Below are 16,077 nucleotides of genomic sequence, written 5' to 3'. Positions count from 1 at the left end.
ATTCACCAGGGCATGGCAACCCTCTTTGCTGTGCTGGGGTGCTGCCTGTTGGGGAGGGGCCAGAGAGGGAACAGTGCAGCTCGCCTGCTCGTCTCTAGCGCACTTTCCAGTGGACTCTCATGTGAAACTGGGAGTTTCTCCCACGGAGGCAACCACCATAGCCCACAGCCAGCTCTGAGTCTCAGTTTCGCCTTCAGCCAGTCCGCCACCGTGCTATGGGTTCTTACCAGTCTGGTTGTTCTGGTTAATTTTTTCTTTAATTCCTTGGTTGTTGGAGTTTCATCCAGTTTGATTTTCTGGCACTTCTGGTTGTTTATTGATTTTAGATTGGTTATTACCCTCCTTTTGCTTGTGTGAGGAAGCAAAGGGTTTCTACCTATGCCTCCATCTTGGCCTGAAGTTAATCTCTACTTTTAAAGAACAAACAAAAAAACCTTTCAGTTCTTCTGGTATTTAATTCCTGAATATCTCTTTCAAATATGTAGTCATTTATTGAGCTGGTAGTTAGCCTCCTGCAAATATCATCCAGGCTACAGAACCTGACCTATTTAGTTACATGTTAGCACCTTTTTGAAACTGTTATAGTAAAGGTACTGCCCCTGAAAAATGCCAGGGTTCAGTATTCTCTGCACATACCTTTATTCACCTTTATTCTCAAGAGATTTTCAGCTATTGGAACAGGTGAAAATTTGACTTCCTGTTTACTCTCCTCTGGATGTACTGGTGCATTTTCTGAAGTAAAGATAGTGAACATTAGGAGAAATAGGAGACTGGAGACAGACAAATCCAGACAAATCACTTCCATATATGGCAGGTGACAGTAGTTACCTCTTTTTCTCCTCCCTTTTTTTTCTCCTGTATTTTATGTGGTTATACTATTCAAGAAGCAGTTCTTTTTCTGTACTTCATAAGAAATGCAAACAGTGTGTATATGTGGTAATGTCCAAAAATATTATAAAATTATTGTATGATACATAAAATCTTGAAAATGAAATCTTAGTGTTCCAGATTAGTGTGTCTCAGAAATGTGTTCTAACAACACACAGCTTTATTTTTCCTGTTGTTTAAAAGTCTTCGATTCTTCACTTACTTTTATAAATGCCTAGTACATTTTTTATATTTTCATTAGGTAGAAAAATAAGACCATAGAAAAACTATTTCTTTTTTAAGCAACCTTATAAATATCTTTTCTAAAATTAAAATAAACTGGAATGTTTTCAAAAAAGGCAATGGAGAGAATATGAAAGCAATCTTTTAAATACATGGGTGTGATGTCTGAAGTATTTGATAGCTAAATAAGGATTTTAATGCATATAAATAAAGTTACATGTTAATAATAACATGAGAAGTCTGTTCATTTTTGTCAAGAGAAATAATCATTGTTAAAATGATGTTTTCAATGAATCTGTAAAATGTAGTCACTGACTTATATTTCTAAATCATGGTTTTATGGTTTCTTTTCATTGCCACTTATCCCCCCATAGCCACTTCCACACCCACCCTCCCCCACAGTCACCACACCACTGACTTTAGAAGTGTTGGATGAGCCTGCCTGAGTTAAAGGTTATAAAGAACTCACATTTTTACTTTTTATTTTTAGTTATGGACATATGGAAAATGTATCTTTTGCTATAGTAGGTAAACTAGATTGTATTGTACATATAATAGCCTATTTTGATGTAATAAATAAACCATCTGGTAGGTTTTGATTGGTAGGTGGGGTTTTTTTTGTGGTAAAACTTTATGGATTATAAGTTTACCTAAAAGAGTAAACTCATTTATTATTTCCTCTTTAGATTCCTTAACTTTAGGTACATCTCAACTTTTTATTTATCCATCTTCCATTCCTTGCCAATAGTGTTGCACTTTTCTACAATTTTGGGAAATCTTGGAAATCAGATCCAGGGATAATTAAAGCTACAGAAGAGCAAAAGAAAAAGGTAGCAAGATACAATCTAACTAGTCATAGGTGCTTCACATGTAAACAGTGTATAAATGTCAAATTATCAGTAGTTGCAGCAGATATTATTAGCGTACAAAGGAAGAATCTGTTGTTTAGAATTTAAAGAAGTTTGAAACCAAACCAGGTGTATAGTTGCTCTTTTTGTGGTGCCTGTCCTTACAGGTCCATGGCGTTTTATAGTTTCGTGTTGCTCCTGTTTGTTAGGCTACTATGATTGCTTTGAGGGGTGAACACAGTATTTTAAGTACCCGTGTAAGCCCCTCAGCAAATAGTATGCATTCAGTTAATGTTTGTTGAATATTTTTGTAAATTGGAAGGCCAATATGCAATGGTTTTACAGTGGGTTGATAGTGTAGATATATTGTCCCAGTAACTGAAATATTTGTATATACAATCCAAGATAACCCTCACTAGTACTTAGGGAGCCAGATTTATAATCTAAAGATAATCGTGTAAGTAGAGAATTGGACTAGAGGCAGTTGGATTATTTTAAGAGCTGTTTTATCCAGTTTCTGATAACAACAAATCCTGATGGGTTATTTCTGCCTACAAGGGACTAAACCACAGGCATGTATGTTCTTATGGGCTAATCCCCCTTTTTCTAGGCGACATAGAGTTTGCTACTATAAGGTTATAGTATTATAGTATCCTCAGACATTACTACTAATAATTGGTTTGTCAGATTTTCTTAGTCATAACCCAATATTAAAGATTCAAGACTTAGGTTTATTTTTATGCCTTAATCATTAAATTATACAGACCAGCTCTTAGGGTAAGTAACTTAGTTTTATTCTCAGAGTATATTCCCATAACTAAGTTTAGGGTTGCCTTTTCATATATCCAAGAAACAAAATTCCTATATTTATACTGTGATGAAATAGCAGAAATAAATGAACAAAAGATTTTGAGTTGAAAATATTAGTTAATTAAAGATAAATGTCACATTTATTGATTGATATTGGTGGCACAGTAGTTGAACATTATTCAGTTTGGAATAAGACATATTTTTTTTTTAATTCACAGACAATAGTTGAACTTGCAGAGACAGGAAGTCTGGACCTCAGTATATTCTGCAGTACCTGTTTGGTAGTATTTTTTTTCTTCATTCTTCCGTCTACCCTCTTCCCCTAGCAGTGGCAGAGCGTAGAGGGTGTGGGGAACAAGGAAAACAGTTGCTTTCTCGCTGAGCACCTTTCATGCCCTCCAAATCAGTGATACAAGAGGAAAGATGGTAAAACGATGTCTCCTTCCCAATGTGCTTGACTCTTCCTGATAATAGAACTCGACTACAGTTCTGATTCAGATGCCATTTATTTGTATTCATTCTTACTCTCTTGTTGTCTCTTAAAATGTAAACAACAGATAAAAACTAAGTAATAAAGTCTTTCAAATCAAAGGCTTAGTATGGTCCCAATACGATATTTTTCTACCTACATCAATTTGTCTGTATTAGAATGTTTATGCAACTTGAATCTTAAAAACTTAATCACTGATATTAAAAATTGTCATCTTCAAAGAGGTCATAGACAAAGATATGTATGAAATTAAGTAGCATTTACTTAACAGAGTCAGTATGGTATTATTTATTTGATTATAGATTTCAAATTTCTATAGAATAACACTAATATTAGTTTTAACTATTTTCTGCTTAATGTTTATAGTTCTTGTAAAAAATGTATAAATTGCTATAATGGTTACCATGTTTTTCTATATGGAAATTGAAATATCCTCAATTTGTACCTGAAACTAAATGTTCTTTTATACTTTTAAGTTATACATTGCAACTGAACTAATGTTTTAACATTTGAATAATAATAGAATAGTTAACTTAGTTTAGGGTTATGTAATGAGTTTTTAAAACTGAGCTCTAAATGCCCCATATTTTTTAAGTTGTTTTACTTAGAATTCTTTGACCAGTCATAATTTTGAATATTCAAAATATGTGTTGCTGTACTTTTGGAAGCAACTTTGGGGTGCTGACTAGATTCTTTGTATTTTCAAGCATTCTTTAAAAAAGTTTTTGTTTCTATGCTTTACAATGGGTTATTTACATGATTGGCATTAACATATGGAATGTTTTTATAGTCTGCTGTTCTGTGGAAATACTGATCTGTCCCATAAAGTCCGGCATGCGTTGTTGCTGTGTTTGCCACATGGCAAACAACTTATTCAGTCACTCAGTACAGTTTCATTGTTAAACAAATATTTAATGGCAAGAGTAAGACTATTTGTCATCATAGCATAAACATTTTATTATGTGTTATTGCAAGCTGTGTACTTCTGAATAGGTATTTTGATGTCGTAAAGTAAAAGTTTACATATTATAAAATGATTCAGATCAACAAAGGTATTTGCCATGATATGGGTATCCTTCACTTTGATAGATAGGCAAGTCCCTAAGAAGACACACTTAGATCAGAATTTACTAAAAAATAATTACTTTGTAAATGAACTGAAGAGACTACTATATTCAGGAGCCTATGTCCATCTTTAGTTCAGAATATTGACAGGTGAACTCCCAAAGGGGAAATGTAGCCGAGGGTTTGAAATGGGGGTGGAATTTGTTTCATACAGCCTACTGCTTTCTCCTAAATAGATGTAGTCTCATTGTCTGTGGTAAAGAATAATTTGCCCTTTTCCTTGATCCACAAGTCCTAATAGTACATGTAAGAACTGCATAGGCCACTTGTGGTTTTTTCTTAGTACCTCAGAATTGCATATAACCTTATTGCAAACTGTTGGCTAAATGGCAGCGCTTTTGTTGAAACACCAACGAAGGATATTATGTTTCTGGCATTGGTTAGTAACCCTAGTTTTTGTCATGTTTCCAGCATTGGAACTATAAGTTCTTCAAAGATTACTACTGGGTTCTTGTATTCACTTGGCTGATTTAGAATAATTTAGAGTGAAACATTTCCCAATAGTTAAAACATTAAGACATTATAAACATGAACTCCTTATTTCCTGTCAGGAGCTGAATAGTTCATTTTACATTTTATTTTGCCAGAAACAGGGACTACCTAAACGTCCTGAGCATGTTGCACTTTCTTAGAGATGGCCATGCCCTTCAGTAGGGTTCATGGTGTACCTTAACCAGAGATCTCAGGAGGCACTGAAAGAGAAATAGATATGTATACTTACGGTTTTTGCTAGATATGTTAACTTTGGAAATATGCATATTAAATAATTTTGAATTTTAAAAGCTTTTATTTCATTTCTAACTTGACCTTTTACTAATGAACAATTCCATTTTATTAAAGAACAACTAATGTCATGACCATTAACCACAATAAGTTTTCATTTAGAAGCCTAGAGGGTGATGTTTTTATTATTTAGAAATTTGAGGGAATTAAATACTGTGCCATTTATCCAAACAGCAAATTGGGCTTTGATTTTTAATCACTTTCACAAATTAATGGTTCTAGTCCATTCTTAAGAGTTTATATTCTAGAGTAGCCTTATCCTTTTATTTTTGTTGTTGAAGTTGAAATTTGTTTTGTTTTACCTTTGGAAACCTTGGTATAATCCTTCCCCCCCCGAAATATTGCTTTATTTTTTCATAATTGTATTTTGAGAAAATAAATGTTCTGCTTTCCTCTCTAAAGTATAGTGCCTTTCATAATCTTTTAACATACCTATTAACAGATACGGAAACCAGTGAGGTCCAAACATTGTGGTGTGTGCAACCGCTGTATAGCAAAATTTGATCATCATTGCCCATGGGTGGGTAACTGTGTAGGTAAGTTTTATTAGTAATTTCTAAATATATTGTTCGTTAAAGTCATTCTAGGTATAATTTATGAAGTAGAATATTAAAGTAGGTAAAGTTCATTCTTATACCTTACTCCACTCACCTCGTCTTTCTAATTATCTTCTGGTTGACAAAACAATTACTCGGTTGAGAAGGAGGAGGAGTTATAAAATATCTAGAAAAGATTGATATCATTTCTCTATCAATTTTTCCGGTGCCTACTTTTTCCTATGAAAATATTTGAACAGTGTTAGGCGCAGAGGCAGAGAGGAATGACAGATAAGAACTGCAGACTTTAGTGCTCAAGAATGGTGTAGTCTGAGGATGTACCCCGAAGGGTCTGAGAGAGGGCCCTGGGGATTTTATGAGGTGACAGTAGGGAAGCATCACAAAGATTGTGTAACTCCGTTGGGGAGAGACCCTTGAAAAGTTGGATTATAAAAGTAAAGCTAATAGGGATGTTTTAAACATCACAAAGCAAACAGTAGCATTAAAGCTCAGAATTGTGACTGACTTGGTTCATTGGGACTCTTTTGCCTTCAGAATGAATAATCATTGCAGTCATCACACCTTCGTATGTAATTATAAGCATTCTTATATTAAGACTTTAATTAAAACATTAATTTTCTTGAACATTTTCTAAAATAATGTGTGTGATTATTGTCTAAGTCATATCACACCTGTCATGACAGTCCCTTCCTCCCTGCATCTCTCTCCACCCCTGGTGTGTTTCCAGTTTGTTTTTCTTAGCTGAAAAAAATTTGCTTCTGTGTTCTTCTTTAGGTGCAGGCAACCATAGATATTTTATGGGCTACCTGTTCTTCCTACTTTTTATGATCTGCTGGATGATTTACGGTTGTATTTCTTGTGAGTACAATTAGTTTTTTCTCTTCTCTTTTTATTTTTTAAAGATTTTATTTATTTCCAGACAGAAGAGAAGAGAAGGAGAAAGAGAGGGAGAGAAACATCAGTGTGTGGTTGCCTCTTGCATGCCCCCTACTGGGGACCTGGCCTGCAACCCAGGCATACGCCCTGACTGGGCACAGAACTGGCAACCATTTGGTTTGCAGGCTCGTGCTCGGTCCACTGAGCCACACCAACCAAGGCAGTTTTTTCTCTTCTTAAAACACAAATGTTTGCATATTCATACTTTCCATATTAACAAAAAATATGATAATGTTTTTATGATAACATAATTAACAAAAATTTCTTACTAAAAATTATGGGTTGAGATGCCTCACTGCAATGAAGCATAAAGAAAAAAGTAGAACTAGCAAACATGTTCAACATATAGTATAAGCAACAGAATTATCAGTTAATTACCTTTTAATATGTGTGTCCTCTGAAAAATGTGTTGGCTTAATAGGCTTTGAAAAGCTTCTGGGTTGAATACATACATTTTGTACATCACTTGCTTGCTTTTACTCTAGTAGTTTATTGTAGGTGTTATGATTGTGCTAGTTGCTCTTTCTTACCAAACAGTTGAAAAAAGATAGTTGAAGTTAAGTTTGCAGAGAACTTGAAATATTTTGAAAAGTAAGGTATAATTATTGCCTACTAGAGAATATTAAAAGGTATTAGAAGTTACTCTTTTAAGACTAAGCTTTCATTCACTTGCTCATATACGTTTAGTATCTTAGAGGCAATCTTGGCTTTTTATTGTATTGAGAACATAATTGGAAAGAGTTTAAATAAGGATATTAGTTACTATGCCTCAGGTTTTGGTGGTACTTGGTATAAAAATTTATTAGATCCCAGCTTAAAAAGTAAGTGTTAGGAGGATGATTTCCTGGTCTTCCAACTCCCACAGATATTAAGAATAACCTCCCTTATTGATCTAATAAAAAAAGGAGGTTATGTCCTCAAATACATGTTTGTAGTGCCCATCAAATAAAAACTGTATATTGTTACAGTAGTTTTCTTTTTTTTTTTTTAAAGATTAGCTGCTTTTCTTTCCACTTTTGATTTGCTGTTTTTTCACTTACTTGTTAAAAAAATGTGCATTGAAAGTCATTCATTAAAACCAGACTCTTGGATCATGTTTTTAAGTGGTGGTCTACACAGGTGCCTGGATGACCGTTGAGTAAACATGAGTGCCTCTATTCTGATTTTAGACTGGGGCCTCCACTGTGAGACCACTTACACCAAGGATGGGTTTTGGACATACATTACCCAGATCGCCACATGTTCACCTTGGATGTTTTGGATGTTTCTGAACAGTGTTTTTCATTTCATGTGGGTGGCGGTATTACTCATGTGTCAGATGTACCAGGTATGTGCAAGTGCTTTAGTGTACTAATGGTTCTTTAGTGTACTAATTGAAAACTTAAAAATTCACTCCATGCTTAAAGACAATAATGTATTCTTTTTCCACCCACTCTTACATTTCAAGGAATAGTTTTATTTTGCTTTTCCTTTCTACTTTTCTTTCCTTCTTGCTGTAATTTCTCTTCTTATTTTAAAATTTCTGACAGAGCTTTTTATTTCTTTCTGGTTTTCCTGATTCAGATACATCCAATTGGATATATTTCTGAGTTTAGGTTGATGCCATTAATTTTGTGTTTGTTTTAATAGTAATGTTTTATTACCCACAAATACCAATATTTATCTTTTTTTTTAAAGATTTTATTTATTCATCTTCAGAGAGGGAAGGGAGGGAGAGAGAGAGAAACATCAATGTGAGGTTGCTGGGGGTCATGGCCTGCAACCTGGGCATGTGCCCTGACTGGGAATTGAACCTGTGACACTTTGGTTCCCAACCCACACTCAATCCACTGAGCTACGCCAGCCAGGGCTAAAAAGCTCATTCTTAAAGGGGCTGTGTACACAGTGTCCATCTCAATGCCAAGTAACCTGTTTTAAAATACTTTCCCCATTTAGCTAGCTACTGATGGAAAACCAAAAACGGGCTTCATTTTTCTGGTCTTCTTGAGAATTAATTAACTTATGTACATTAAATATTGAGAGAGTTAATATCTTGCTTCCCCTTATCTCTTAGATATCATGTTTAGGTATTACCACAAATGAAAGAATGAATGCCAGAAGATACAAGCACTTTAAAGTCACAACAACATCTATTGAAAGCCCATTCAAGTATGTACATATTTATCAATTTATTATTTTCCCTTGGCATACAAAATTTCTTACTAAACCAAATGCAGCAATTAATCTAGTGAATACATCAAAGAGAAATGTTTTCTTTAGGTATGGCAACTGGATGTTAAACAAGAAATATTTCTTTTTCTTAGCAGTATATAAAAAGCTTATAATTCCTGCTCAAGTCTGCATGACGTGGCATTGGTTAGTTTACCGTAACTTTAGAATTCATCACCTTAACTGTTTATAAGTTTCTGATACTCCTTTTTTCTTTTCTTTTTTTTTAATATATTTTATTGATTATGCTATTACAGTTGTCCCATTTCCCCCTTCACTCCCCTCCACCCTGTACCTCCTCTCCCACCCACGTTCCCCCCCTTTAGTCCATGTCCATGTGTCATACTTATGAGTTCTTTAGCTTCTACATTTCCCATACTATTCTTGCCCTCCCCCTATCTATTTTCAACCTACATTCTATGCTACTTATTCTCTATACCTTTTCCCCCCTCTCTCCTCCTCCCTCCCCTACTGCTAGCCCCCCATGTGCCCTCCATTTCTGTGGTTCTGTTCCTATTCTAGTTGTTTACTTAGTTTCTTTTGGTTTTGCTTTAGGTGTGGTTGTTCATAATTGTGAGTTTGCTGTCCTTTTACTATACATGTCTTTTCTTTATCTTCTTTTCTTAAATAAGTCCCTTTAGCATTTCATAAAGTAAGGGCTTGGTGATGATGAACTCCTTTAATTTGACCTTATCTGAAAAGCACTTTATCTTCTCTTCCATTCTAAATGAGAGCTTTGCTGGATAGAGCAATCTGGGATGTAGGTCCTTGTCTTTCATGACTTGGAATACTTCTTTCCAGCCCCTTCTTGCCTGGAAGGTCTCTTTTGAGAAATCAGCTGACGGTCTGATGGGAACTCCTTTGTAGGTGACTGTCCCCTTATCTCTTGCTGCTTCTAGGATTCTCTCCTTCGTTTTTACCTTGGCTAATGTAATTATGATGTGCCTTGGTGTGTTTCTTCTTGGGTCCAACTTCTCTGGGGCTCTCTGCGCTCCTTGGATTTCTTGGAAGACTGTTCCCTTTGCCAGTTTGGGGAAGTTCTCCTTTATTATTTGTTCAAATAACTTTTCCACTTGTTGGTCCTCCCCTTCTGGTACCCCTATAATTCGGATGTTGGAACGTTTAAAGGTGTCCTCGATGGTCTTAAGCTTTTCTTCGATTTTTTGAATTCTTATTTCATCATGCTTTCCTGCTTGGTTGATTCTATCTTCCTTCTGGTCCACTGTATTGTTTTGAGACTCAGATTCCTTCCTTTCACTATTGGCTCTCCTCCGTGTATCTTCCTGCATCCCTTTTACGGTAATCTGCATTTTTTCATGTAATTTGCACCCAAAATCAACCAGTTCCGTGAGCTTCCTGATCACCAGTGTTTTGAACTGTGCATGTGATAGACTGGCTATTTCTTGGTCACTCAAAAGGATGAGTCCTGGGGGACTTATCTGTTCTGCTGGAAACATGTCTTATGTCTTTCCCTGTCTCTCCTATTATTTTATTTATTTTTTTTTTCCTCCGGTCTGGTCGCTCTTGTTACGGTGGGGGGCGGAGCCTTAGGTGGTCACCGGGGCTGGGCGCCCCAGTCGCTAGATTGTGACGTTATATATGGGGGCAGGGGCGGGAGCGGGGACAGGAGGGATCAATGGCCACAGTTTCGTTCTCCTGGAGTCAGACACTTCCCTGGGCTTCTGGGCCGTGAGCTCTGCCCTGGTCCACAATCGCTGCCCCACTGATTCCCCCAGCCGCTGCTTGCATACTCAGGGATCACCGCTGCACCGCTGCGCTCTTGGCGCCCCAGATTGCTGTGGCGCCAATTTTGCGCCAAATTTCCCCCGACCTACGCGCGCCGGCGACCCACGCCAGCCCCGCGCCAGCCCCGAGCCCGCTCGGCTCGTCGTCCCCTACCAGTCTGGATGTACGGATCTACTTCAACTTCTTGGCTGTCCGACTTCCATTTAGATAAATCCTCTGACAGTTCTGATATTATGACTGCAAATCATTGTTGTAAATTATTGTTGTTCTGTTCTTGGTTGTGCGAGGAGGTACGGTGCGTCCACCTATTCCTCCATCTTGCTGGAAGTCTACTCCTTTTTTCTTAATTGCACAATTCAAGCTTTATTGACCTAGTAACATTAGTATTTGATCTTTAAATTTTCCATCAATTTAAAAATTTTCATTAAAAAATGAATGTACCCATTGCAGTGAAGTAAGATTTTTAAAAATACAGTCACTTGAAATTCATATTTAGGGAAATTTCCCAAGCTCTAGGGCAGCTACTTTTCAGTACATGTTATTTATCCTCTGAATGACACAGAAATTCCCACATGCCAACTGTATATATAATTGATATGTAGTATGATACTACTTTCAGGTGTGCAACGTAATAATTTGATATTTGTATACATTGCAAAGTGATCACCACATGAGTCTAGTTAATGTCTGTCAACATACATAGTTTAAAGAGATTTTTGTGATGAAAACTTTTAAGATCTACTTTCTTAGCATCTTTCAAATATTCAACACAGTATCATTATGTGTGGTCACAGTGTGCACGTTACATACCCAGGACTTGTTTATTTTATTAATTGGAAGTTTGTACTTTTTGATTCTCTTCACACATTTTACCCACCCCTTGCTTCTGGCAGCCACCAATCTGTTCTGTATCTGTGACCTGGGGTTTGTTTGTTTGTTTGTTTATCACATACAAATGATAGCATGTGGTATTTGTTTTTCTCTGTATGTACTACATTTTCTGTATCCATTCATCCATCAATGGACACCTAGGTTGTTTCCATGTCTTAGCTATTGGAAATGATGCTGCAGTGAACATGTAAGTTAGTGTTTTTGTTTCTTTGGATAAATACCCAGAAGTAGAATTGCTTGGTCATATGATAGTTCTAGTTTAAAAGTTTTGAAGAATCTCTGTACTGTTTTCCAAAGTGGCTGCACTAATTTAAACCCCTATCAACAATACACAGGGTTCCCTTTTCACCACTTCCTCACCAACACTTGTTATTTCTAGTCTGTTTTGATAATAATGATTGTGTTGTGGTTTTGATTTGCATTTCTCTGATGATTACTGATGCTGATATGCTGAGATGCTAAAGATGCTGAACATCTTTTCATATCATGCACCTTTTGGCCATTTGTATATCTTCTTTGGAAAAATGTCTGTTCAGATCTTCTGTCCATGTTTTAATCAGATTGTCTTTTTCTTCCTATTGAGCTGTATGCTCAATTAGGAAGAAATAGCTTCTTTATACTATATTTTGGATAGGAACCCCTTATCAGGTAAATGATTTGCAAATATGTTCTCCCTTTCAGTAGGATGCCTTTTCATTTTGTTGATGATTTTCTTTACTGTGCAAAAGTGTTTTATTTGATGTACTCCCACTTGTTTATTTTTACTTTTGTGACTTTTTGTTTTGGTGTCAGATTAAAAAAAGTGTCTCCAGGACTAATGTCTAGGAGCCTACTACCTATGTTTGCTTTTAGGAGTTTTTATGGCTTTAGGTCTTACATTCAAATCTAAAGACTTTAATTCACTTTTGTGTATGGTATAATAAGATGGTCCAGTTTCATTCTTTTACATGTGGCTATACAGTTTTCCCAGCCCCCTTTATTGAAGAGACTGTCCTATTCTTTATATATACATTTTAAAAAATGGAGTTCAGTTTGATGTCAAGAAACAGTAGTTTCTTAATTATATGAAATATTTAAAACAGTTTTACTCACCACCTTAAAGCTTTTGCAGTGCTATTAATTATTGCATGCTTTTGGAAAGCAAGCAAGCCTTTAAGAGCAAAAGTAAGAGAGTCAGCAGGGCAGTTTTGAGAATTCTCCCACAGGTGCAGTAGCTATAGAAGGTGTGAAATGGACTGCTTTTCCAAAGCGTAAAGTTTCAAAACTACCTGAACTTATCCTGGACATTTCCTTTTTTATCATTACCTTAGGTACACTGCCAGATTCATGCTGTTTGCAATTATTTTGTCTTTTACTTAATTTTGAATGTAATTTGTCTCCTTGCCAAAGAGCCACCAGCCAAGGAAAGCTTTTATAAAAAATTACATGACACAAGAATGAGATACAAAGTTGAGTACCTTTAAAGTGTAATTGTGTAACCCCTTAAATTAGCAAAAGAGAAAAGAAAAACCAGGGTTGGCCAAACTGTGAATAAACATGAGTGCATATATATTTTATAGTTATAAACTGGTTCTTTCTGGCAAGTAACCTGAGTTGTTTAGAAAAAATTATATTTACCACCAAAATCATGTTAAAACTTATATATTAAATTATTGTACTAACAGACTTTTTCTTTTTCTTTCTTGGGTATTTTGTTTTGGGGGGGGTTTTTTAGCCATGGATGTATAAGGAATATTATAGACTTCTTTGAATTTCGATGCTGTGGCCTCTTTCGCCCTGTTATCGTGGACTGGACCAGGCAGTATACGATAGAATATGACCAAATATCAGGATCTGGGTACCAGCTCGTGTAGCAGCGTCTTTATCGTATAAAGCATATTGCTAAGTGGTGCCTGAAAATTGTGTCTGTCCGTCTCTCTTACACTCGAATCCACATCCTTTGAACAATAGCATGCTATGTGTAGGGCTAACGGTGAAATTCAGTCTTTCTTTCAACATTTTTGTTAACAAAACTAAACATGGACAGAACACACCACTGCCACTTCTGGGAAGAGTAAAGGTTTTGAAAAGAATTTTAGTGGTTCTTAATGTGGGAATTCACAACAAACTCAATTTGTTGGTTTTGGTCTCATAACATTTTTCACAAAAAAAGAGTGAACTTATTTTGCTGACAGATAGTAATCAGAAATGTTTGAGTCTTGCTAAAACTAAATTTATGGTATACGGCAAAATTTTATGGTACAATCTAATTGTATTGCATTTAATTCCATGGAAGTTGTCTTAAATTGATTAGACTAGTAGTATGTACATTTTAGGATGTACATGTAAATACTGTGAGGGAAATCATGTGGTTTTATTACGGATCCTCTGTAATGTGTCTTCAAAGGCACAAGAAAATAATGTTCACCAAAAAAAAAATGTGCTAGCATTTCATTGCTATCAGCTGTTGCAGTCCTGATATATTTCTGGTTCAGTGAAATAATTTGTAGTGACCTTGCTGTGAGGTTCTATGGTCTGATAATAAAACACTTGCATGAGTATAGTAAGTCATGCTATTTTGTTCAAGCTTAAAAGCCCTACTAAGTGCATGATACACCTCATAGAATGTATACTAGCACATACTATCCAGTAAAGCATAAATTAGAATTTAATTTGATGTGCAAACAGTCTAATTTTTAAGAGTTAAGGTATTTTCAAGAAAAGGCAGAAGAAATTAGTTAATACAAAATTCTCAGTAATAGAGATAAATGAATATACTTTTTAAATTTTGAGCAGCAAAATAAATTATAGACAAAATGATGGAGTTTTGCTAAAGATGGAGCATGATCTCTGTATATAGCACATCGGAATAAAAGAAAAGCTAGTGGTCTGTTCTGGTTTTAAAAACATGACCTATCAGAAAGAACTTAATCCCCAAGTTTATTTCAATTTTCTCAATACTGAATGTTATGAAATTTGTTAATGCCGTCTGAAACAATTTCAAAAATATTTTATTGTTAAACTCGATGCACTGATCGATTTTTGTTGCAGCATTTTCATACTCGTGGTGAACTATTTACTCACTGCTTCCATAAATACTGTTTACAGAGTGAGACTCGGTTTAGTCCTCTTAAGTGCTGTAGCAAACTGTGGTTCGAGCAACCTGTGGCAAACCTGAAGAGGGAACGGACCCGGGGAGGGCGGGAAAAGGGTGGTCAGACTGATGACAGACCCTAGGCCAGTGTAAAGATTGTGTATCTGTATATAAATAATTTATCAGATAGTTTTCTCTTTGTGTCTGTGTTAGTGTGTAAAGCTGCTCATTTCATTTTATCCAACCAAAAGAAAAGGGAGATAACTAATGAGCTTCTAGTGATGTTCAATATTGCTGTTAATAGGCATACCCTGCAAGCCCACTGCATGTCTGATGCTTGGTAAATTAGTATTCCCTGTAAAATGCAGATTACAGGTATTAAAGCAATCTAGTGGTATACCCGCCCCTTGCCTTAGTAAAGAGGAGCAGTGAAAATGTATATAGTTGATGTTCAGTATTTCCAAGTACCGTTTTTATATAGGAGTTCCTTTGACCATAAGTCACACATCAGAAAGATTGCCTTTAGTATATGTGAGTGTGATAATATTAGAAAATTGGCATACGTACTTTCTTTTTGAAAAGGGAAGAGATGGGCATGGGGTGGCAATAGCATTGTGCCATTTTGTCAGAGTGTGAAAAACTGGTTAACTTTACAAATGTCTCTGCTAGTTTTGACTACTAATTGGGGCAAATTTTAGATAATTTTTAAATTCACAATTACTTATAAAAGCCTAGAATTTGTTTTAATTTTTATATTTTTGAGCCACTTCACATGAAGACTTGGTTGCAGTTTTTATTGAATACATTTTTATTAACAGTCAAAGACTGTGCTGGTTTTCTAGTTTGGATGAGTGTGTTACCATGTTCTTTTTTGGTGGTACAATATTCCTTTCAGTGCAGAAGAGATGTCTTTCAGTTAAATGGGGGGGGGGGGGGACCATGTATAATTACATGGAAAACATTAGCAATGTTAATGCTTTAGTACTAACCATCTCATAGTACCAGTGAAATGTGTAACTCAAAAATGGTCAGACGAGCAGGAGCCAGGTATGCAGCAGTGTCCCCTCTGTGTAATTATTTTGCAGGTCTTGTGTGTGGAACCAGCTTAACCCAGCTCTAAAGTTGTATATGAAGGTGACCCTTTGGGAAATAGTTCATATCAGCTTAATTGGATACGTTTAGCAAATAGGACCTTATTTCTCAGCTCTGAACATTAATTTTTTCTTTGGAGTTTCATTTTCTTCATATTTTTGTTGTTCCCAGGAATTTGTTTGAAATATCAATAGGTGTACAACAGCATCCTTATACTTAAGCTATGGGTATTTTTTATTTTATATTTTCTTTATTTATAACTGTGCCAAGTATTATTTTGCTACTTACCATGTTATTCTGTGGAAAGAAAAACCTGTAAAGTGTTTAATAAATTAGATCTCCTTACATAAATTAAATCTGTCAAAATTTTGTAAAATATTAATCAGAATAAATATTGACTCTTAAGTG

The 16,077-nt window shown here is 35.6% G+C and overlaps 1 protein-coding gene and 1 long non-coding RNA gene across 3 annotated transcripts in view; one reads left to right on the top strand and one right to left on the bottom strand.

The window, feature by feature from the left end:
- The window catches only part of ZDHHC17 (zinc finger DHHC-type palmitoyltransferase 17), a 101,414-nt gene extending 85,337 nt beyond the window's left edge, over positions 1–16,077 (top strand). The window contains exons 11-17 of one of the 2 annotated variants that reach the window (XM_028531666.2): positions 1,816–1,940; positions 2,987–3,049; positions 5,609–5,702; positions 6,498–6,581; positions 7,829–7,986; positions 8,713–8,807; positions 13,219–16,077. In XM_028531666.2, the coding sequence (XP_028387467.1) occupies positions 1,816–1,940; positions 2,987–3,049; positions 5,609–5,702; positions 6,498–6,581; positions 7,829–7,986; positions 8,713–8,807; positions 13,219–13,357 (758 nt within the window). In that variant the 3' untranslated portion in view covers positions 13,358–16,077. Of the gene's footprint in view, positions 1–1,815; positions 1,941–2,986; positions 3,050–5,608; positions 5,703–6,497; positions 6,596–6,823; positions 7,250–7,828; positions 7,987–8,712; positions 8,808–13,218 lie in introns of those variants that run through there. The other variant, XM_036018650.1, reaches the window with a different exon arrangement.
- On the bottom strand, positions 8,803–11,078 carry LOC118499008. Its single transcript, XR_004901509.1, has 2 exons — positions 10,947–11,078; positions 8,803–9,073 (listed from the first exon to the last, which is right to left on the bottom strand). It is a non-coding gene; the product is annotated as an uncharacterized LOC118499008 (long non-coding RNA).

This window comes from Phyllostomus discolor, chromosome 2, assembly GCF_004126475.2.
Source record: "Phyllostomus discolor isolate MPI-MPIP mPhyDis1 chromosome 2, mPhyDis1.pri.v3, whole genome shotgun sequence".
Classification (NCBI taxonomy): Eukaryota; Metazoa; Chordata; class Mammalia; order Chiroptera; family Phyllostomidae; genus Phyllostomus; species Phyllostomus discolor.
Note: the sequence above shows the minus strand (reverse complement) of the source record. Positions and strands in the feature narration are given on the sequence as shown.